This window comes from Mchenga conophoros, linkage group LG9 (genome assembly GCF_057382185.1).
Source record: "Mchenga conophoros isolate Kocher_MC1m ecotype Shallow Benthic linkage group LG9, M_conophoros_male_GT1.1, whole genome shotgun sequence".
In the NCBI taxonomy this organism is placed as follows: Eukaryota; Metazoa; Chordata; class Actinopteri; order Cichliformes; family Cichlidae; genus Mchenga; species Mchenga conophoros.
In genome coordinates, this window is record NC_140534.1 from 35,835,105 (window position 1) to 35,857,981 (window position 22,877).

Genomic DNA, 22,877 nt, shown 5'->3' on the forward strand with positions numbered 1-22,877 from the left:
GCTTTTCCAGCCCGCTGACTGGGAGGTCTGTTTGTTGGACTCAGCGGAAGTGGAGCTGCTCTGCGACAGCTTCACACACCTGAGCAGACTTTGACCAACAGCAGGTCAAAGTTCAGAAGTCCTTTCAGTGTAACACGCTTCGGAACATGCAGGCTCATTTACCTGTGTGCACGCCTGCAAGGTTTGATCATGTGAGCAGCTGTTTGTTACCGATGAGCCGATCGGTCCTGTCACCGGATACCTGGACTGTTCGGCTAATATTAGCCGGCTAGCTTTAGCAGCAGGGCCCTACCTGTCCGCGTGCTGGACTCCCACCGCCCGCCCCCCGGGCATCTCAGCGGCTGCAGCGGTGACGCGATACCAGCCGGACAGCGAGCCCCGAGACGGCGCTTCAGCACCCCGACACACGCCGACATCGTCCACCTGTTAGCATCAAGCTACACGAACGATGCTTCCGGCCTGAGCCTTTCAAAGTAAAACTCAGCCCAGACGCAGTCTTATGTATGTCGGCTGTTAGGACTCGTTTCAGAGCCGTTTGTGGATGTTTGGCTTTGAAAGGCCCCTAATATTGTGACGTGGAATATCAATGGTTGTAGTACACCAATTAAAAGGAAAAAAAGTCCTAAGCTATCTTAAGTCCCGTAGTGCAGATATAGCATTTTTACAAGAAACGCATTTTGAAAATGGAACAGAAGCCCTGAAAATGAAACGAGATTGGGTTGGGAAGGTGTTTCATAACTCTGTATCTAGGAAAAGCCGTGGAGCTATAATACTTATTAATAAGAAAATCAACTGTGTACCATTGCGAGAGTTTAAAGATACTGAAGGACGAGTAATATGTCTCCAAGTACTTATAAATGGTGCGAAAGTAATACTATGTAACATATATGCCCCAAATAGGGAAGACCCCAACTTTGTTGCCAAAATAATCAAGATATTAGGTGATTTTGAGGGCCAGATTGTGCTGGGAGGATTTTAATCAGGTTCCGGATCAGTATTTGGATAGGAGTGGTGCAAATCTAGGCCCTAGTACAAAAAATAAATCTGCAGCAGCTATCTTTAAAGAGGAAGCCGGGTTGGTTGATATCTGGAGACTAGTACTTCCTTTAGAAAGGGAATATAAGTTTTACTCACATTCTCATAAAAGTTATTCCCGAATTGATTATTTTTAAATATCTAGTTTGAGCGCTGATCTGGTAACTGTGATATAGGTATGATCATATTATCAGATCATGCCCCAGTAGAACTAAATATAGACTTACAGGTTGAGAAATATAATCGGGGCAGGTGGAAACTAAACCCAAGTCTTTTACGGGATGAACAATTCGTGGCAGCATTAAAAGATGATATTAACTTTTTTTGGGATGTAAATATTGGGACCACAGAAAGATTGGCTACTGTATGGGACACCCTAAAGGCCTTTATTAGAGGCAAATGTCTGGGATATAGTTCAAAGAAGGCAAAAGAAAGTAAACAAAAAATACAGACTTTGGTAAAACAGATAAGTCATTTGGAAAAATAATCAGCAGAAAATTATGTAGAGAGTAACTTCAGAAAAATATGCCAATTGAAGTTTAATCTTCATGAAATTTATAATAAGAAAGCAGAGTATGCATTGTTCAGGCTTAAAACAAATTTCTATGAGAATGGAAATTATCAGCTTTCAATTTCAATGTGTTAGAAAAATGGACAGAATACTTAGGAATAACACTTAATCCGAATGTCGATGAGATTATGAATGATAATGTAGGAAAACTAACTAGGATTAAAACTAATTTGGAGAAATGGAGCAAGCTGAACTTGACATTATGGGGCAAAGTAAATACGATAAAGATGGCAGTAGCTCCTCTGATCAATTATTTCATTGGAATGATACCAATTTGTATTTCACCTCAATTTTTCTCAAGATATGATAATATGATAAAACACTTTCTTTGGGATGGTGGTAGACCGCGGATTAATCCTGGTCGACTGTACCAACCGAGACAAAAAGGAGGTTTATCCCTACATAAAACATTATAGCATCTCATTTGAGATGTTCAAGCTGTGTAAACACTGGGCACCTAGACTGGGTTCTAATGGAACATGAACTGGTCTTTCCATTCACTCCCATTGAGGTGTTGGCTCAAAAACCGGACAATAAAGGGAATAGAGTAGACAACCCTATTTTAAAGTTTTCAAAAATGGTGTGGCAAGAGGTTCGCAAGAGCTGTAATCTCTCCCCATACTTTCAAAAATATGCACCACTGTGGCTCAACCCCAAAATAAAAATAGGTAAACAAACACTTTATTGGCCACAGTGGCACAAAAAGGCATAACATTAATAAGTGACTTATATGAAGATAACATGTTTATGTCCTTCAATGATTTGACAGTAAAGTTTAATTTGGAAGGACCCGGCCATTTTTGGCGATATTTACAAATGAGAGACTGTCTGAAAGATAAAATAAAATTGTCTCAGGAGAAAAATGTCATAGAGAATTTTTTTGTACTTCCACCCTTAAATGCAAAGGCATCAAAATGGTATCATTTATGTCATTGGGTTAAAAACAACAGATGTAAGTCTTAGAAGGGCTTGGGAAAAAGATCTGGATTGTTCCATCGATGAGGGAACATGGGATTCAATTATTTCTGAAAATGGGTTCTACATTAGGGAAGCTAGAGGCAAATGTATTCAATATAAAATTCTCAATAGGTACTATTATACACCAACGAGACTTCATAAAATGGGAACCAGTAAAGACGACCTGTGCTGGAAGTGCCAAGAAGGAAAAGGTTCGTTAGTACATGCTTTATGGGAATGTCCACTGGTCTCCCCAATATGGGAAAATGTTTTAAAATATATGGAGGGTTAAATTACCTAGATCACCAAGACTGTGCCTATTGGGGGACAGAGGTGAGGTGCCAAAGTCAGACAAAGCAGGCTTTAGAGTGTTAAGCACTGGGATTGTGAAGTGTGCTCGTCTCATTTTAGCACTTTGGAAAGACCCTCGGACTCCAACCCTAAAAAAGTGGAAAATGACTGAAAATGCTGCATGTGAGAAAATGCTGGGAAGACTGAGCAGTAAGACAGAGACGCTAACAGAACAATGGGACCGTTTTTTTTGTTGATATGGGCCTACAACATGAAGACAATGTGAGATACAGTATGAATTAAGAATTAACTGTGTGTGCAACAGTTTATCTATTTATTTATTTATTTTATTTATATTATCTTTATATATTTATTTAATTTTCTTCACTGAGTGTGGTTTTTTTGTTGTTTTGGGTTGTTATGTTATGGTTTTCTTAATTGTTCAAAATAATAAAAAACTTTAATTAATAAATGGCCCCTAAGCTTCTGTTTCATCTCACAGAGCTAAACATCAGTTTGTCTCTCAGATGAACCTTCGATTAATGAGACAAGAAACAAACATCAATAAAACCACTTTAGCCGGATCTGCGTCCTCGTCGGGATGGAAACGTTTAGATTGGTGTCTCCGTTACTGTCAGCATTTATTCTGTTTACCGGTGGGGAGCAGTAGCACGCCCACATCTCGATAATCGACCTTATTCCAAAGAGGAAGAAGAGGAAGCCGGATCACGTGACCTGTTGGCGGTCAGTTCAGACCCCGGACTCATCAGGACGACGTGGATCCGACGCAGAGGCTGGATGGTGACCCCAAACTGACCTCCTGTAAGAGTATCTACTTGATTGATATGTCATGACAAATGCGCGAGCAAGAAAATAATCAGAGCAAATCATTTCACGTGCGCAACTAAGTTTGGCGCGCGCAGAACTCGGCAGCCGCGCGCACGTCAGTGCAGACGCTTCAGTAGAATCATTAACATGAAGTAATCCAATGACAGCGGTCACCGCACAGCAAACAGTCACTGTCAATAATTCATTAGTGATGTGTCCTGTGCGTCGGGTAATCGCGGGGGCGTTTTTCTGAAGCGCGTATCGAGGCTTGCTTTGATTACGTATGCAGTGACGTTCGAGGCCTCGCGGGCAGTCCGTACCACGTGACTGATTCAGGGACTGGTTCATCGGTTCGCGCCAGATTCGAAATAACATGGGCAGGAAAACAGCTGATTCCCCATCACACCGTGTTGTGGAATTGGATTACGTACGTGCTACATAGTTACTTGTGCATTTCTTCTTCGATGGAACCAGCAAGGAAGAGATGTTTTTTTTTTTTAATTTTGTCTCTCCTAATAAAGTATGCACACAGTAATAAATATCACAAATGATAAACACCAAAATATAAATAAACAACACTACACATCCTATAATCTGATTTCTGTCTTTTAGTTTATTAAAAAGTGAAGCACCAAACACTAGTTTGTGTCATTATCCAGATGTACATAAGGTTTACACATCATTATAATCAAAGAGCCCGCTTCACTTGAATTGTCCACTTGATGGCGCAGTAGAGCAAATGAATCATCACAATGCTTCGAACCATGAGTCGACCAATTGGATGGAAAGCTTCAGTTCATCATGAGGCTTCATCTCACCATCACTATAATTCATTCAGCGAACTTTATTCTTCACGTTTAAAATAAATGCCGTTGAAAACAGTGTAACTCAGTTTAACGCAGGAACCTGAAGTGTCCACAAAGTGACCAATCACATTAGGACTACGGGGGTCCGCCTCCAAACTGCCAAAATTAATTTTATTTACACGAGCGGGATTTCTCTCCGAGCAGAGAGCGCGACGCTGCAGCAGCGCGTGGAAAGCAAAGCAGACGTTCGCGGGTGCACGAGGGCTTCTTTGTGCGCGCGGCTGTCGAGGTCTACGCGCGCGAAATTTAATTACGCGCATTGTTACAACATAATCATCATCCTGTGGGCCGTGGAGGGAAGAGTCAGGCACAACACCCGTGGGTGCAGAGCTGATAGCCTGGGATCACTTTACTCTCTCCTCTCAGAGTGAAGACGGTGATGGAGGAAGAGGAGGAGGGAGCAGAGGAGAGCAGGTGGTCCCAAGAAGAGCCTCCGTATTTCAACAGTGACCCTGAGCCTCCAAAGTAAGAGTGCGCTGGGTAATGACGACTGTAACAGCTGATATACCTGTGACGTCACATGGATCCTGTTAGTGTAGCTGTTTGTTCACACTGACTACTAAATACTTTTACTTTGAAATGTCAGGCACACTTACACATGTCACCAAACCAGACACACATCAGGCGAACAGTATGTATTCATATGTATTCACTCACCAGCTGCAGGAAACAGAATCAGGTAAGGTCCTCAGGTGAAGCCTGAGTGTGTGGTGTTTGCTGTGACTGGGAAAATCGGGAGGCCTCCTTGTGTAGCGTCCCCCAGAACAGTAGGAAAATACTCGTGTGGACAAACAGTGCAGATCAGGTTTTTATTATTTTCACTTTACTGCAGGAGGTCGTTTGACTGTTGTTAGAGCGATACAAATGAAAACGTGTGTGTGTTTGCAGAGGTCAGAGGTCACAGTCTCCAGTAACATGCTATCTGTCCGTGAGGAGTCACTGGTCTCATGAAGAACCTCCATGTTTCAGCAGTGATCCTGAACCCTCAAAGTAAGAAGCAGTTTCTTCTGTAGCATGGACTGATGGAGTCCGTCTTGTTCAGTGAATCATTTACACGACGATCCATGAGTGCGACCTTTAAACTGTCTGTGTGTGAGGGGAGAATGAAACCAGACAACAGAAAGGCACAAGTTAGAGAACAGATTCCAGCGTGCTTGGAGGGGTGAAAGGACTTGGTCTGAATAGAGCCTGAGTGATGAGGGTCACTTGGCCCATGGTGCATATTGGTGGGTGGGCAGGGAGTGAGTCTGGAGGTGTGAGACCTGATTGACCTGAGACACTGACCAGGTCAATCAGGTGGTGTGCGGGGTCACCTGTGATGGTCCTGGTTTACCTGAGACAAAACACTTTTTCAAACACAAGTTTGTCCACTTTGACTTTTCTCTGTGACCATCAGAGCTTCTGCACAGTGTCATCAAATCTGCATGTTTGTCACTGACAGTCGATGATTTTAGTGATAAAGAAATGTGTTCACAGAGAGAGGAAGAGGAAGAGGAGCGGTGTCTGTGAGGAGGAGCAGCTGTCCTGCTGTGCTTTGTGTCAGGACGTCCTGAAGGATCCAGTCTCTACCAGCTGTGGACACTGGTTCTGCAGACAGTGCATCTCCTCATACTGGGACCAGTCTGCTTCATCAGGAGACTCGTCCTGTCCCCAGTGTGGAAAAAGATCCAGAACCAGAGCTGGACTGCAGACAGCCAGTCAGAGCAGCTGTGTACAAAGTAAGACTGAACATCTGTCTGCTGTTGGACTCATTTCTGAAAACTGGACTTCTGGTTGTTGTTCAGACATTGAAGAGTTTTCTTTCTGTTTTTCTGTCAGCAGATGTTGGTCTGCAGGAGGTTTTAGATGAACATAAGATCAGTCTGAGGAGGAGATGTGAACGTGTGACTGAAGGAAGTGATGAAACAGGAAGTAGAACCCTCCTCAACACCATCTACACTGAGCTCTACATCACAGAGGGACAGAGTGAAGAGCTTCATACCCAACATGAGGTGAGGCAGCTGGAGACAGCTTCCAAGATGGACGCCCTCCATGACGCTCCAATCAGGTGCCAGGACATCTTTAAAGCCTTACCTGACCAACAGAGACCCATCAGAGTGGTTCTGACCAACGGCGTGGCTGGTGTTGGAAAAACCTTCTCAGTGCAGAAGTTCACTCTGGACTGGGCAGAGGGCTTGGAGAACCAACATGTCAGTGTGGTGGTTCTGCTTTCATTCAGGGAGCTGAACCTGATCAGAGATGAGCAGTACAGTCTTCTGGAGCTGCTCCATGTTTTCCATCCAACATTACAGAAGGTCTCAGCAGAGAAGCTGGCTGTCTCTCAGCTTTTGTTCATCTTTGACGGCCTGGATGAAAGCAGACTTTCATTGGATTTCACCAACAGGAAGCTGCTGTCTGATGTCACACAGAAGTCATCAGTCAGCCAGCTGCTGACAAACCTCATCCACGGGAATCTGCTTCCCTCGGCTCTCGTCTGGATAACTTCCCGACCCGCAGCAGCCAATCAGATCCCTCCTACATGTGTTGACAGGCTAACAGAAGTACGAGGCTTCACTGACGCCCAGAAGGAGGAGTACTTCAGGAGGAGATTCAGTGATGAAGAGCTGTCCAGCAGAATCATCTCCCACATGAAGATATCCAGGAGCCTCCACATCATGTGTAGAATCCCAGTCTTCTGCTGGATCACTGCTACAGTTCTGGAGCACATGTTGACTACAGAGCAGAGAGGAGAGCTGCCCAAGACCCTGACTGACATGTACTCACACTTCCTGCTGGTTCAGACAAAGAGGAAGAAGAACAAGTACCACGAGGGACGTGAGACGAGTCCACAGGAGCTGACGGAGGCTGACAGGGAAGTTCTTCTGAAGCTGGGGAGGCTGGCGTTTGAACATCTGGAGAAAGGAAACATCATGTTCTACCAAGAAGACCTGGAGCAGTGTGGTCTGGATGTGACAGAGGCCTCGGTGTACTCAGGAGTTTGTACAGAGATCTTCAAAAGAGAGTGTGTGATCTTCCAGAAACCAGTCTACTGCTTTGTTCATCTGAGCATCCAGGAGTTTCTGGCTGCAGTCTACATGTTCCACTGTTTCACCAACAGGAAGACAAAGGTGCTGAGGGACTTTGTGGATATCTGGAATGACATCACATCGCTTCATGAGTTTCTGTCAAAAAGTATGTTGAGATCCCTCCAGAGTAAAAATGGCCACCTGGACCTGTTTGTCCGCTTCCTTCATGGCCTCTGTCTGGAATCCAACCAGAGACTCTTAGAAGGTCTGCTGGGTCAGACAGAGAACAGTCCAGGAACCATCCAGAGAGTCATTAAGAGTCTGAAGAAGATGAACAGTGATAAAATCTCTCCTGACAGAAGCATCAACATCTTCCACTGTCTGATGGAGATGAACGACCTCTCAGTACATCAGGAGATCCAAGAGTTCCTGAAGTCAGAGAACAGATCAGAGAGACTCTCTGAGATCCACTGCTCAGCTCTGGCCTTCATGCTGCAGATGTCAGAGGAGGTTCTGGATGAGTTGGACCTGCAGAAGTACAACACATCAGAGGACGGACGACTGAGACTGATTCCAGCTGTGAGGAACTGCAGAAAGGCTCGGTGAGTCCAGATGTGCTCATTAACATCCTTAATCAGTGTAGAAACACACCCAGTATATTTGCAGACTGTATTCCCTCTCCCACCATATTGTGGGCTCTGCACCAACATGGCGAAGTGTCACTTAGAGAGAATTTGAAATTGTGCAGCAGAAGTTAGATATTTTTGTCTTACACCTGATGTGATAATTCTGTTCTGTGATTGCAACATCCAAGATCAAATCATCGCGCCAACTTTGAGCTCGCTAATCCGGTTCTCCGAACACACCTGTTGTTGACGATTAGTACAGCTGGATGAAGTAATGTGAGATCACTGGGTGGCTTAAAAGGGCCTACGCATCGATAGTAGAAACATTGATCAGCAACCCTTTAATTGGTCGTCGAAAATGTCGAAGGAGCGCGCTCGGTATTTTTCGGCAGCAGAGCAAGAACTCTTGATTGAGGGATTTCAGGAGTTTCAGAGTTTAAACGCAAGGGAACACTGCAAAGGCTGCAAAAGCAAGGAGAGAGGGCTGGCAGAAAGTTGCTGACAAATTAAACTCGTAAGTAATTTAATAATAATAATGGATTGGATTTATATAGCGCTTTTCAAGGCACCCAAAGCGCTTTACAATGCTACTATTGCCACAATGCACCCCTCGTCAACAAGTTGGTTAAGTGAATAATACCCTCACGGGAAAATCGATATCTCTCTATGAGCACACTGTCGCGCTGAGCTAAAGGATCCTGTCTGTCCCGCAATATACGCTGAATTCTGAGGACTCTCCTTATCAATCTTGCACCTTCCGCAATGGGTGGCTCGCGTATACGGACAGGACATGGCTGCGACAGGCTTCCCAAATCCACCTTCGCTTTTATAGCCGTGGTCTCTCATCTTGATTACGCGAAGTAATTGTGTGGATGCCCTCACAGGGCATCCACACAATTGAGTTCCTGTTTCTCTTTAAACTTTATTCTTATAGTTGCTCTGCGTTTTTCGGCACTTAATTACTCCCTCAGTTTTCAGCCGATTTTCTCCGTTCAAACTCTAAACTGTTCTGCTATTTCTGCTTATTCCAGCTATATCTTTTGGTGTTTATTACTATTATACTTTTTAAAATATTACACTTTTTTCCTTTTTTTTGTCCCATTGAAATGAATGGAAAACTTCCACAATTCTGCTAAAACTTGCTTGTCTTTGAAACTTAACTACTTCCTCATACTTTCACCTAGAAACTCCATTCAAACTTTAAAACGTTCTCAAATGATTGGGCTATTCCTGTGTGATTCAGCTTTTTCATATCTGTTACCGTTTTCATTTAATGCCTCTTTAAGTTTTCAGTTGCAGTTTTGTGATTTTTCAGAAAATACATGCGTTGCTATTGTATTGTATTGTATTGTATCTTTATTTGTTTCAGACATATAAAACAAAAAACAATATATACACACTACATATATTTTCATTTACAGATACGAATATATATGTAGATATACACACACACACGTATGTGTTCAGATAAACAAAAAATATATAATGAAATAAAACAAAATCGTCTGACATAATGTAACAATGTTTGGTCTGAAAAGGAGTAGGAAGAAGTATGAACATACTTATTAATTCCTACCCCTGCTCAACATCTTATTGATCCCACATAATTCACCTAATTCCCATCATCACATACCCCACACGATACACGAGGAGAACCTATATAAACTTGGCTACCGTGACTGATATAATTTGGATATAATTTGATATTTTTTATACATACAATGGGTGATCATCTTTATCGGTATCATATTCTTCCAAAATCAGTTTTCGAAGTATTTTCATGAACTTACTAATTCCTGAGCATTGCTGTAGATCTATAGTAAAACTATTCCACAGTTTTACCCCATAAATAGTGACACAAAAGTTGCTATGCAATTAACTCACAGTGAGTACTGGTGCGTTCTGAATTTTCTCTTCATGTCTGAACAACTTCTTGCTACTCGTTCAATTTCCACTCAAGCCCCACAAATTATACATGAAAACGTAGGTATTTTTTCTGGCTTTAAGACCGTGTCACTATAATTATTGTGCGAGTTACGGTTTTTTCACAATTTGCCTTGAAGTGACACAAGGTCTAAAAACTCCCCATTCAAAGTCTATGGGGATGTTGTGAAACTCAGAGCTGAAATACTGAAACTGAAGGCATTTTCAAATCGTCATATCTCCTTTTTTTTTTTTTTTTTTCTTTTGGCCTGTCCCGTTTGGCTTTTTTGCCATCAGAATTGTTGTCTAAAGGCAAAGAAAGATGCCCAACGGATTTACTTTACCAAACTGACCATCCCAGCCTTGCCGTAATGGTCCATTTGATTCACCTTTTATTGTTTATTTTATTTTCACTTACTGAATACGGGACAGACTTGACTGGGGGAAAGAAGGGGAGAAAGAAAGAGGGAAAGAGAAACAGCTGAGAAGAGGGACGGGGGAGAAGGGCAAAAGACAAAAACCAGCAGAACGGGCAGAGAAAAAAAATGCATATATCAATCACCTGGATCACCTGCTGAGAAAGAAAAAAGAAAGCAAGCAGAAGAGAACAAGAGTAATAGAATAAACAACATCACAATGATATATGGGAATATGACAGTAAATACTAAATGTTAAACATTATTGTGCAGCACATAAGATCAACAGAACACAGTGTGCTTTGAGGTAGGAGCCAAAAAGGGTGTAGTTTGTGGGTGTGATCACCCGTGTGTACACCTGTGAGCATGGACGCGCTTGTTTTTTGTTTTTTAAAAGGTTCCTTCATGTAATGATCTGCTAGAGGGTGTGGGGGGGCCACAGCCCCGTCCTCCAGGGCGTGAAGCAGGTGTGGAGGAGATCAAAACTCCAGACATCCAGAGGCCCCCAGAACACAAGAGACCAAGGAAGACCAACAGAGGGGCAGCTGCGCCACTGTCCCGGAAAGAGCTGAGGAGAGTCCCAGATGAGGGCTCACTCAGCAGCCGCGGAGCAGAAGCCAGGGGGAGTTGCAGTGACGCGCCCGTGAGCTCCGCCGGCAGCCAGCTGCGCCTGAGTGACCGAGCCCCAGGCCGTGAGGCCGGGGGCACCCCACCTCCGAAGTGGCCCGAGCGAGCCCCAGGCTCCAGGCCCCGATAAGCGGCCGCCAAGGAGTGAGCCGGTGTGTACCTGGACGCCCATCCACAAAGAACCACCAACGCACCGATGTCTGAGGGGGTCCGCCACTGGCAGGGGAAGTGGTGGTAGGGCGAGATAGGCCTCCAAACCTTGGAGGGCCTGAGATGTCCCCAGAGAGGTGGCGCCTGACACCCAACCTGACATATAGACACAGACATACAGGCACACACAAACATCCATTCCCACCCTCATGCTCTCATATGCACTTACTCCACACTCAACCAACGTGGAGACAGACATAAAGAGACGTTGTACACACGATCACACTCCCCAAACGTACTCTACAAACCGGGTCTAGGTGCCCCCGCCCCTGGAGGGGGGAACTGCACCCAGACCCAGGTGGTGTTTCCCTTTTCCCTGCGGTGGGGGGAGGCAGACCGCCCCGACTCCGCAGCAGCAGGAAGGCTCCACACTCCAGACCGCAGTCGGATGGCCAACTCCTCCTCCTAGTCCTAGCCCCCCTGCTCCAGCAGGTCGCAGAGAATGGGGGTGAGAGAAGACTCCAAACCTCCCTCCACCCGCTCATTGTAATGTTGATGCATGTGTGTTCTAAGGTGCATTTAAAACCCAGGAGGGCATGGAGCTACCTGCCAGAGAGCAGCAGGTAAGCGCATGGTCCCTCCTGCTAGCCCTCAATGTCTACGTGTATTTAAAATTGAGAGGTGGGCAACGATGCCAGGGGTGGGGTGTACACCCTGATGGTACTTTGGACTCCGTGTATCGTGCCCACCCCCAAGATCCTATATGTATGTGTAATGAGAGTGTGAGTAATGTGAATGTCTAAGTTGTGGGATAAAATTGAGGCAGAGGCAGCCAGAAGGGGACAGAGGGGGGGGGGGGGGGGTAGCCTCCTCTGCACCCTGGTGACATACCCCTACTCCAAGGCCCTGCATGTGTGGGTGGTTGTGGTGGAGCGGGAAGAGGGAGGCAGCTGGAGATGGGGAGGGAAGGAAGGGAGGGGCAAGTGACCCCTCCCTGGGGCCAGCTCCCCCGCTGACCCCAGTAGGCACCCCCACACTCCGCGATCCGCCAGGGAAAGGGGGCCCAGGCCCATCCAGACCGGGCCCAGTGCAGCAGCGCAGCCGCCCGGCCCCACAGAGCCCGGGACAGTCCACCCAACCCCACCACAGAGAAAACTGCACCCACCCCACCATCCACTCATCTTCCAGACTACATAAGACAATAAACACCCAGGCTGAGATCTTCCTCCACCTCTCCTGTATCTCCCCCTCCTGCAGAGGGAGCTCCTGAGGAGAGGAAAGCTCCTGCAAGATGTGACAATCTCCCCCACCAGTTGAAGAGCCCCCCAGGTGGCTCGACGCACCGGCGTCACCCTGCTCCAGGGCTGGGCCCCCATGCACCCACCCGCCCACAACCCCGGCAACACACCAACCAGGACCCAAGCCCCCGAGGCCCGGTCCGGGTCCCAGCCCAGAGACGGAGCGCCCCCAGAACCTCACGCCCATCCCGAACCCACCCAGGGGCAGCCAGGCTACCAGGTCAGTAACCCACGTCCGTCAGCACAGACCCTCCCCTAGCCCCGCTGCACGCAGCCGCGAGGAAACAGTCACCTGAGAGCCAACAGAGCCCCTAACCGGACATGACCGCTACCCCGGGTTGAGCCCCCCAAGGAAGATGCCTCCGGGGAACCCCCCGACGCCCTAAGCCTGTCCCTACCCCCACGTCATATCTTCTTAACGAAGCAAAGTTAAGACATGAGGCTTGTCCCCGTATATCTTCAGACACTCCTGACGCTCACAATTCAAGAATTATTTTCTCACCTATTTCTCACCTATTACCTCTCTGCCATCTATAATCCAGTTTTGAGATCCCTTCCCAGACGCCTTAACGCCCACTCACATCCTGGGCCATCTGACCTCAGGAATTCGCATGATAAGGTGGGGCCAGGTTTCACAATGAGCTCACCCGAAACTCTGGCTGATTGGGACCCACACCCAGTTTCACACCTTGGCTCAGGCGATTAGAGGATCATCAGGGGGTCCTTTTGTCCCTCTGTGGGGGGAAACTCCCACTAGGTTTATATCTGGGACTCTCCACCATTTGACCTTAGAACTGAAGAAGCTTCTCGGATGAGAGGTGAAACGTCTTCAAGCAACTTAAAGAAGTCCAGACGCTTTTCTTTGCAAGCTCCTTTGACTACGATGACCTGGATGACTGAGAACCTTCACAGACTCACCTATTACCATTCTGAGATGAGTTAGACTTGTTTGAGGGTAGGAAATCTGTCCTCCTCTCAGTTTTCAAACTCTGAAAATGAAGCCGTTTCTTCTCTCGTCATATCTCCGCGACAAAGTTACAAAGAGCTATGAAAATCACAGTCAAAGTTCACCAAAGTCCGCTGATTCACCCAGTACAAGAATTATGATTCTATCCCACCTAGTTTTGTGAGTTACACGACGTTTTGTAACTCCAAAAAACGGCGTTTTTCGCCTCTGAGCGCGATCTAATTCTGACTGCTCATCACCCTGTTTTCCAGGCGCCCGCTCTCTTTCCCAGTGGCGCAGTTGGTAATGAAACGGATCTTCAGACCAAAGTTCATGGGTTCAATTCCACCTTGGCCCACATGTTTTTTTTCACTAAAAATTGATACACTATCACAGGCCTGTAATTCATATTGATAATTTATTACATTTCGGCAAAGTTTAATGATTTTAGCAGCTTTTCTAATATGGACCTCAGATTCTTGTTAACAGTCCATGGCAGAAATACATACAAGTACACAGCCTGATGAAGCAGACAGAAGCAGTACCTCTGATTGGTGGACTGAAATTGAGCAGAACCAGGTTGTTCTGCCTCTTTTCACCAGAAAGTTCAGTGTTTTCTCAGCCTCTTCTGCTGTTTTTAATAAGAATTTTCAGCTTTTTCACCTTTTTTCAGGTATATGAGAACCAGTTTGGCTCAGTGACATGAGTATGAGATGAAATTCTGCTGATTTACCTCTTTTCTGCCAAATCTTCAACCATTTTACCTCTTATCAACATAATTCTCAGCAGCTTCTGCTCTTTTCAGCAGAATTCTGCTCATTCAACTCTTTTCAGCAGAAAGAGCAGAATTTTCACCTCTTGTCAGCCCAAATTCATCTTATTCACCTCTGCTGCAAAATTTTCCGGCTTTTCACCTCTTATCAGCATAAATCTCAGCTGTTTTAAGAAAAAAACCTCCTTTGAGCATTAATTCTGCTGATTCACCTCTTTTTTGCAGAATTTTCAGCCTTTTCACCTCTTTTCATAACAATTCTCAGCAGCTTCTGCTCATTTTAGCAAAATTGTCAGTCTCTCCACCTCTTCTTTGTGAGAATGAGTTTGGCTTAGTGAGACAAGTTGCTGCCTTGAGACCAGAAGGGCCAGGTTCGAATCCTGCTCAGGGCAACATTTTTTTTTCACCACTTTTCAGCAAAAATTTCTCCTTCTTTACCCCTTTCAGTAGAATCTTTGCTTTTCACCACTTTTCAGCAAAAAATTTCTGCTTCTTCACCTGTTTTCTGCAAAATTTTCAGTTTCTTCACCGCCACACAACTTTTTGCAATTTTTTAACTTTTTCAGCTTTTTTCAGCAGACATCTTACGCGTTAAGGCATCCACACAGCATTTTCGCAGGAAATGCAAATTTTTCTAGTTTACTATTACTACTCTAAAATATGAATTACATCTGAAATAATCAAATACATGAAATAGAATGATTAATAGTACATTTCCTTTTTTTTAGGACATGACCTGTATGTATCTGTATGAAATCAATGAAAGAATCAAATACTGCATTATCTTTAGTTACATTGATAATATTTATTTATGGAAAAACAGTGGAAATATATCGCTGTTGCTTTCTTATAAATGAAGCGGACATACCTGAGTGGCCGCGATCTAATCCTGTTTACATAAAGTAAGCCTGCTCCCAAGCAGGTTTACGCTTACGGATCTGTTGCTATGACAGCAAGTCCTGGATGAGCTTCGGAGAACCGAACAATCCAAGATCACGCAAAATCGTCAACAATCAAATCCAGCTAACTTACTTAGCGAGGTACGAAGAACGGACCCCAGGAGTGGGTAATGAGCACCATGCACTGCAGTGTGATGAACGCATGGGAGGTATCTCCTTTTTACCATCCTTACAACATGCCCAGCTAACCTGCTCAATGCAACACAATGCATGACTTCACAGTCGGAGCCAAGATCTTACTTTTCCATTCTGTTTGTGCTTTTCCTGCAACATTTGAGTTTTTGAATCAAGAATAAAGATTTCTTAGAATCTTAGTTATGTTATAATAATGTAAGTTAAACGTTTACTAAATGTGGTGCGGCAGAAATTAAACATCTTTACCGTCTCTTTTCTCGTTGAGTTCCAGATTGTTTCTAGCTGATCCCAGAGACTTGCTTTGGATGAAACTTTTGTGTAACCTATCTTTGAATCCACTAAATTCCAGATCTGTTCAGTTGGAATCAAATCTGTACTTTGGCCATCACATCAATTCCAATACTTCACATTGTTTTCTCTTGGTCAGGTAATCTTTGTACAGACTTGAAGAATGCTTGGGGTCATCGTCTCATTGCATGAACCCATGACTACTCAGTTTCAGTCCAGAAGAGATTGCCCACACAGTTTGAAGAAATGGAAGCCCACGCAATCATCAAATATCTGCCGTGTTTTACTAAATTTTTAATCCTATTTGTCTCAAAGACCTTCCAGCATCATAAAGTCCTTTTAATGCAGATGTTTCCTTCTCCATGAGCTCTCGATATACTATTTTTCAAGTCAAGTGGCTTTATTTTCATTTCAACCATGTTCAGTGGTACAGTACAAAGTGAAACGAGACAGCGTTCCTCCAAAACATCAGATTATGACATCACTCTGTTTTCTGTTTGGATGCTTCACATCTGTTTTATAACTCACATTTTATTTTCTGTTCACAGACTGAGTTCTTGTGGACTCTCAGAGACTCACTGTGAAGTTGTGGCCTCAGCTCTGAAGTCCAACCCCTCCCACTTGACAGAGCTGGACATGAGCTTTAACAACCTGCAGGATTCAGGTGCAAAGCTGTCCGCCGGACTGAAGAGTCCAAACTGTCAACTTAGGATTCTGAGGTCAGTTTACTGATTTGAGCTGTGATATTTATTAAATAAACATTTATATCAGTTTACTTTTTGAATACGATTAAAATTTATTTGTTTCTAATGTTTATATTCAGATTTAAAGGCTGCAGCCTGTCAGAGGTGAGCTGTGCTGCTTTGACCTCTGCTTTAAAGACTAACCCCTCCCATCTGGTAGAGCTGCACCTGAGTGGAAATGACCAGAAGGAATCCGATGTCAAGGGTCTGTGTGCTTATCTGGAAAGCCCTCACTGTAAACTACAGACTCTGAGGTCAGTATGAGAAACACGTGTGGCTTTGTTGAGGCCTGAGCTGCTCGAGCTGGCATGCCCCATGCAAGCCGGCTTCTATACAGTTAGCATGTACGGGGCCCAGCCGTGTTTTTGGTGGGCTTGGTTCCACCTCCTCTACTATGACCCCACCTCACTGCAGTTGCACCTTTTGCCTGGTACCTAATAGTAACTCCCAGTGGTTTCCACCTGGGTGGGTCCTCTGGGGCTGCTTTTCCACCTCGCTGGGCTGTGGTGGGCTAAGGCCTCCTCTGTGGGGTGTGATTGTGGAAGGTGGGGTTGTGTGTGGTTGGTGGGTTACCCCCCTGGTCCCCTACCATTAGGTTTCCTCTCTTCTTGTAATTCACAGCACTAGCATAGTACACACTCACATAAGATTTAATAGCTATATTTACTAGGGCTGGGTGATATATCGAGTTTTTAAAAAATATCGATATATTTTTATACGAGATATAAGGTGTGACAATATCCTTTATATCGATATAGTCTATGTTACGTTATAATTATACTTGTGGAGCCGCAAGTTTGCCTCTTTTACGTCCACTTTTGTCTTTACGCAACGTTACTCGGCCTCGCCCCTCCTCCCCCATCGCTTCACCTGCAGGAAGCGACAAGATGGACATGGCAAATCTCCGTTAACGAGCACATTGCCCCATGCGTGGGGCTGGACGCCGTCAACGTGTTAGCTAGCTAACCACGCTAACGCCATGCAGCCCAGAGGCGCTGCGCAGCCTAAAATCCTTGCATTTTCTCAAAAGTTGACAGCGTGCTTTATGTATGAATTCTGTTTGTGCTTGATGGCCGCGAACCGATTTTATGTGGTACACAGCGCTCAGCAATCTGTCAAAAATGTTTTAGTACGACTTTGGTTTGATGGATTGTCGGAGCATTACGGCTACCGAGGAGCCTTCGCGGAGTGATACGTACTGTGCTTCAACGTAATATTACCCTACTGTGTATAAGGACTATAAATGGCACCTGTTAAGAGACGTGGTTAGGAAGAGGATTTCAAACTCAATGCTGTCAGTCACGCAGTACAAGTTGGGAACAGAGCAGCTGTGAAATCTGTCTTTGTTACTATGCTCAGCGTCTTTTAGTTTACATTTTGACTGCACAATTGTGAGCTTTTTGTTATGCACAAAAACAACATTGTTTTCTTTTATTTATGGAGCATTATTATTTAATAAATGCTCATAATTTATTTTTGAGTAAATTTTATGTACATCTGCTCTATGTTAATAAAAGTGCCTGTGTGACATCTGGGCCACAGCTTTGACTAAGAACTCTTTTTGTTCTTACTTTATGGCTTTTAAAAAAAAATCGAGATATATATCTTATATCACCGTCCAGGTAAAAAATATCGAGATATGAATTTTGGGTCATATCGCCCAGCCCTAATATTTACATACGACTGTAGGACTAACTGTAGGGGCTGGGGCAGGCTGGGTTAATTATTTATAATAATAATATAATAACATGGAAAAACAGACCTGCAATAGAAACATATTTATGAGCAACGGGAATAAAAATGACCGAGCTAAGATCCTGTGGGACTTCCAGATACAGACGGACAAAATGGTGGTGGCTAACCAACCGGACATAGTGGTAGTGGACAAACAGAAGAAGACGGCCGTAGTGATCGATGTAGCGGTTCCGAATGACAGCAATATCAGGAAGAAGGAACACGAGAAGCTGGAGAAATACCAAGGGCTCAGAGAAGAGCTTGAGAGGATGTGGAGGGTGAAGGTGATGGTGGTCCCAGTGCAGTGGCTCCCAAGCTAGGCAAGTGGCTCCAGCAGATCCCGGGAACAACAGCGGAGATCTCTGTCCAGAAGAGCGCAGTCCTGGGAACAGCTAAGATACTGCAGGACCCAATAAAAATGTAGATGGGCCAGTAAGACTCTGATTCACTAACCTGAGGGATGTTAGGTAGGACACCTAATTATTATTAAGGTTAATTAACATCTATGCCATCATAACGTCTGTTTTCAGCAACAGAAAAACTTTGCAGAATGGAAACCAATGTGAAAGGCCTGTTTTGTTTTTTTTCTCCTTTGAATGTTTGCTCATTAATGAGAAACATGTATTTCTTATCCAGTCACTCCATGAATCAACAGAATAATTGATAGAAATCAAGATTACTTAAATATTCAACAGCTGCAGCTCAAGTAGAGACCTTCCTCATTTGGGTTTTTATCATAGTATTCTGATGTTTGAACTCTGGTGATTCGAGTGGCTTTGATGGGAGTGTAAATATCATCACATCAAAACCTTAGATTAGATGTGTGCAGTGCAGATTCATCCTGACCATGAAGGGATTGTGGGAGTTTAACTCCTCTTTTCAAATATTATGGTTCTGTCATAATGCTGGTGTTATATTGGATTCTTGTAGTGAAAAGAGCAGAACTGAAAGATGATGCCTTCATTTTCCCGGTCCATTTACTTTCCAACCCTCACCTGTAGTCATGAGATCTGGGTAATAACTGAAAGAGGAAGGTCGTGAATGCAACCGGCCAGATTTCACCATAATGTTGCTGAGCTTAAACATGAGATGAGGGCCTTCGACATCCAGACGGATCTCAGAGTAGAACTGCTCCTCCTTCGTATCGAAAGAGTCATATATAGAGTATAGCGATTCAAACGCTTTGGGCCTCTGGTTAGGACGCCTCCTGGAGGTTGTTTTCAGTTAGAGAGGAGGAGACCCCATGAGTAGAGGGTCATGGATGGATTTGTATTCAGAATCAGTATCAGAATCCTTCCTTAACCCCGTATGAATGCTTTTAAACTTTGAAATCCAAGGATATTATCAGAGGCAGATTTCCTTCCTATTTCCTGTTTTTCCTGCAGCTGTGTCCATTTGTATCACTCTGGCTTCACAGTGTGATTTAGGACTTTCATCCATCTTTACACTGAAGGAGGATTAAACACTTTGGATCATTTTTATCTTTGCAGGTTGTTGTTTTTTTTTTTTTTATACTAGAATCCATTTTTGGTTAATTGTTTGTTTGGTTTTTAACGGATGTTTTCGGTTATCAGCGTCATCTGTAGACTGATCATTTAGGTATATCCCAGTTTTTTGTTTTAAAGTTATACGGCACTCTCTACAATGAGCTGAAGACATGTGTCCCTCTGTCTCTGTCCTCTCGGGCCTTGTTGTGGCTCCTCTGCTCTCTGTTATCCAGAGCTCAGTTAGACTCATGTGTGAGTGTAAGAGCGTCACACACATATCTTTTCCCAGGGTGACATTGGAAGAAGTGTATAAATGAAACTCGCAGCACTCACAGAGACGTTCACTGTGTACGCTTTTGCTTCATGGAAGTAAAATAACTTCTGTTGTGTTTTATTCTTTTTTCAGATTAGATTCATGCAGTTTATCAGAAACCAGCTGTGATCATCTGGTCTCAGCTCTGAAGTCCAACCCCTCCCATCTGAGAGAGTTGGACCTGAACTATAACATGAACCTGCAGGACTCAGGAGTGAAGATGCTGTGTGGATTTCTGCAGAGTCCAGACTGTAATCTGGAGACACTCAGGTCAGAGTCTGTCATGTTTCTGTCCGACAATATTGTGAGTGAAAGTTGACTGTGGGTTGAATATCAACTAAGGTAGTAGATCAATCAGATGACCACACTAATGACATATAGAGAGTTTGGTTGGGGGAGCAGACAGTTTGTCCTTTTTAATTCACTTCATATTTTCAAATTCCTTCAGATTCAGTCTCTGCGGTTTGTCAGAGATCAGCTGTGCATATCTAGCATCAGCGCTGACGTCCAACCCCTCCCATCTGAAACATCTGGAGCTGAGTAACAACAATGTGCAGGATGCAGGAGTGAAACATCTGTGTGGGTTTCTGGAGCGTCCCTGCTGTACACTGGAGAAACTGAGGTCAGACATCACATTTTAGTTGTTGCTGAAATGAATATGTGACAGTTGCAGATATGACTGTTATACTGACCCCACTGAGTCTTCACTGTAAAATCAGTTGTTTTCAGTGATTTTCATCCAATCGTAGACACTTCTCAGAGTAGCAGTTGTAAGATTGTCTCATGATTTGTGATTTTAATCCATAAAAACTGTACTGGCTGAAATATTCAGAGATAAATATGTCCTTACACTTTTATAGCCTTCCAGCTGTATCTTAAAGTAGACAAACTGAAAATAATAACGTTGTCCTGCATGAAGTATGTAGGCTCTGTGCTCTAGCACTAGCTTTTCTCCTGACATGTAATTAGTCTGCATGAGTTCTGGCATAAGGGTGTTTTAGAGGAAGTAACATGTTGTCGGCCGTATTAATGAGAGGTCTTTTTCACTGTTTGAAACTGCATGTTGGCTTCAGGTGTTTGAAACGCTGATAAATAAACTTGCATGTTTTTAAAGTTTAAGGAGCTGCAGCTTGTCGCACATCAGCTGTACTTCTCTGGCTTCAGCTCTGAAGTCCAACCCCTCTCATCTCAGAGAGCTGGACCTGAAGTACAACAACCTGAAGGATTTAGACGTGAAGCAGCTGTCTGATCTTGTGGAGACTCCAGACTTAAGAGTGGAGTGAGTCACTGCTGATTTTAGCAACACTGTGTTACATGTATATTATTATGTATGCAGTATATCCCAGAGCTTGATTTAGCTAAAGATGATGGTGATGGCTGTTGTCTGTGTTGATCTTTGCAGGAGATAAAGCTGGATGTAGCTGACAGCCAGTAAGATGCACAGAGATACCTGCCCTCTTTTTGTCTCTCCGCAGCTTGGTTGGTTCTGATTGGACCTCATCTCTCCGCAACATTATTATCTCATTTTTATACACACTGACAAAAGTATCAGTACATTTCATCCTGGTTTGGTTTTTGTTTTCATCATGGAATAAATGTTGTTACTTTTTACTGTTTGTTCGTTGTTAGAGTTTAATTAGCATCCCGGTCGTGTTGGCTGTGAGCTCCATGTTTTTGTAAAAAAAGAAAAATTCTTCTTTTTGTTTAAATGAAGTTATTATTATTGTCACTTTGTCTTCTGTGAGTTTTGTGCTTGTAGTTAGGGGGTGGGTTTAAAAAAATCGATTTTAACTTGAATAACACAATATCGATTCATTAAATCCTAGATTAATATTTAAATATAAATGTATTTTACCAGAAATGCCAGAATCTCAGTTTAACGCTCACAAACCATTTAACAACCACCAAACAGCTAAAACTGTAAATGAGAGCAAACAAACAGAATCCACACGAAGACGTAAACACAAAGCGTGAATCGTTCACCCAACGGCGCATACAGCCGACAGCTCACAGATTCTGAAGCTGCAGGTTTCGTCACTCCAACCAAATTTGACTGAACCAACAACAAAAGAAGATCCAAACTAAGCTTCACATAAACATCGTCATGGGTTCCCTCTGACTTTGGCTGTTTTTCTTCCACCACAATAAAATCACACTTCCTGCACATCTCTCTCTCTCTCTCAGTGTACTTCAAGAACAGTTTCCCATCTCAAATCTCTGTTTTCTGCATTATTCTCTTGGTTATTACGCACCAGTCTACTGTTGTGTTCAGTGCTGTTGGCCTCTGTTTTTGTTTGTTTGTTTATTTTTAAATGACCTAAAACAAAGTCTCATTTCTGCTGTTCGATACCAAAGAAATTTATATTTTTTTAATTTATGCCAAATTACAAACTCTCAGCTTTGTCTCTAATCAACCCTCTGCAACTTTGCTCTGCTTCACTTCAGCAGCAACAGGTCATGTTCAGATGTTGATTCGTGGTTTTCAGTTTTTGTTCGAATCATTTTAGGGATATCTGCTATAAAAAGCCAGAACAGGAAAATCTGCTTCATGGTTTTCTGTTTTGTCCTCCGATAAAGCCTCGGCTTTGTTTTTATACATAGATATAAAATATGGATATTTTATATCTATGTGTAATATATTTTAAAAATGTAGTGATAAATGATCAGAATTATATTTCTGAGTCAAAATTGAATTGAATCAAATCGATTATAGAAATCGGTGCTGATACCCGACCCTAGTTGTAATCAAATAAATGTGTATGTACTTTGGCTAAGCCTCTGTTTAAAATCCCATAAGATAATAATTTTAATTAAAATGGGCTTGGCTCTGTGTGTGTGTCTTGACTTAATAACAAATATTCACATTAATAAGAATAACAAGTTCACACAGATGTTTTAATCACTGCT

General features: G+C 43.6%; 2 protein-coding genes across 5 annotated transcripts in view; one reads left to right on the forward strand and one right to left on the reverse strand.

The window, feature by feature from the left end:
• sugct (succinyl-CoA:glutarate-CoA transferase) overlaps window positions 1–505 on the reverse strand; it is a 64,651-nt gene extending 64,146 nt beyond the window's left edge. For 2 of the 3 annotated variants that reach the window (XM_085285749.1, XM_085285746.1), the window contains exon 1: window positions 293–505. In XM_085285749.1, coding sequence (XP_085141875.1) covers window positions 293–416 — 124 coding nt within the window. In that variant the 5' untranslated portion in view covers window positions 417–505. The remainder of the gene's footprint in view (window positions 1–292) is intronic. The other variant, XM_085285747.1, reaches the window with a different exon arrangement.
• Window positions 506–3,581: 3,076 nt separating this feature from the next.
• On the forward strand, window positions 3,582–22,802 carry LOC146567808 (NACHT, LRR and PYD domains-containing protein 12-like). 2 transcript variants are annotated; one of them, XM_085285691.1, is made up of 11 exons: window positions 3,582–3,676; window positions 4,915–5,013; window positions 5,437–5,538; window positions 6,025–6,266; window positions 6,367–8,155; window positions 16,242–16,412; window positions 16,517–16,690; window positions 20,064–20,240; window positions 20,419–20,592; window positions 21,085–21,249; window positions 21,373–22,802. In XM_085285691.1, the coding sequence occupies exons 2-11, from the start codon at window positions 4,928–4,930 to the stop codon at window positions 21,377–21,379; spliced, it is 3,087 nt and encodes a 1,028-aa protein (XP_085141817.1). In that variant the 5' UTR covers window positions 3,582–3,676; window positions 4,915–4,927; the 3' UTR covers window positions 21,380–22,802. The 2 variants fall into 2 exon arrangements, with proteins under 2 accessions (XP_085141817.1, XP_085141818.1); XM_085285692.1 differs by having other exon boundaries at window positions 6,370–8,155.
• Window positions 22,803–22,877: the final 75 nt, after the last annotated feature.

Bases quoted from the DNA above. Each gene is read 5' to 3' on its own strand.
- LOC146567808 (XM_085285691.1), top strand. From the start codon at position 4,928: ATGGAGGAAGAGGAGGAGGGAGCAGAGGAGAGCAGGTGGTCCCAAGAA. The intron at 16,413-16,516 runs GTCAGTTTACTG...GTTTATATTCAG, and splicing joins TGTCAACTTAGGATTCTGAG to ATTTAAAGGCTGCAGCCTGT. The intron at 20,241-20,418 runs GTCAGAGTCTGT...AAATTCCTTCAG, and splicing joins TGTAATCTGGAGACACTCAG to ATTCAGTCTCTGCGGTTTGT.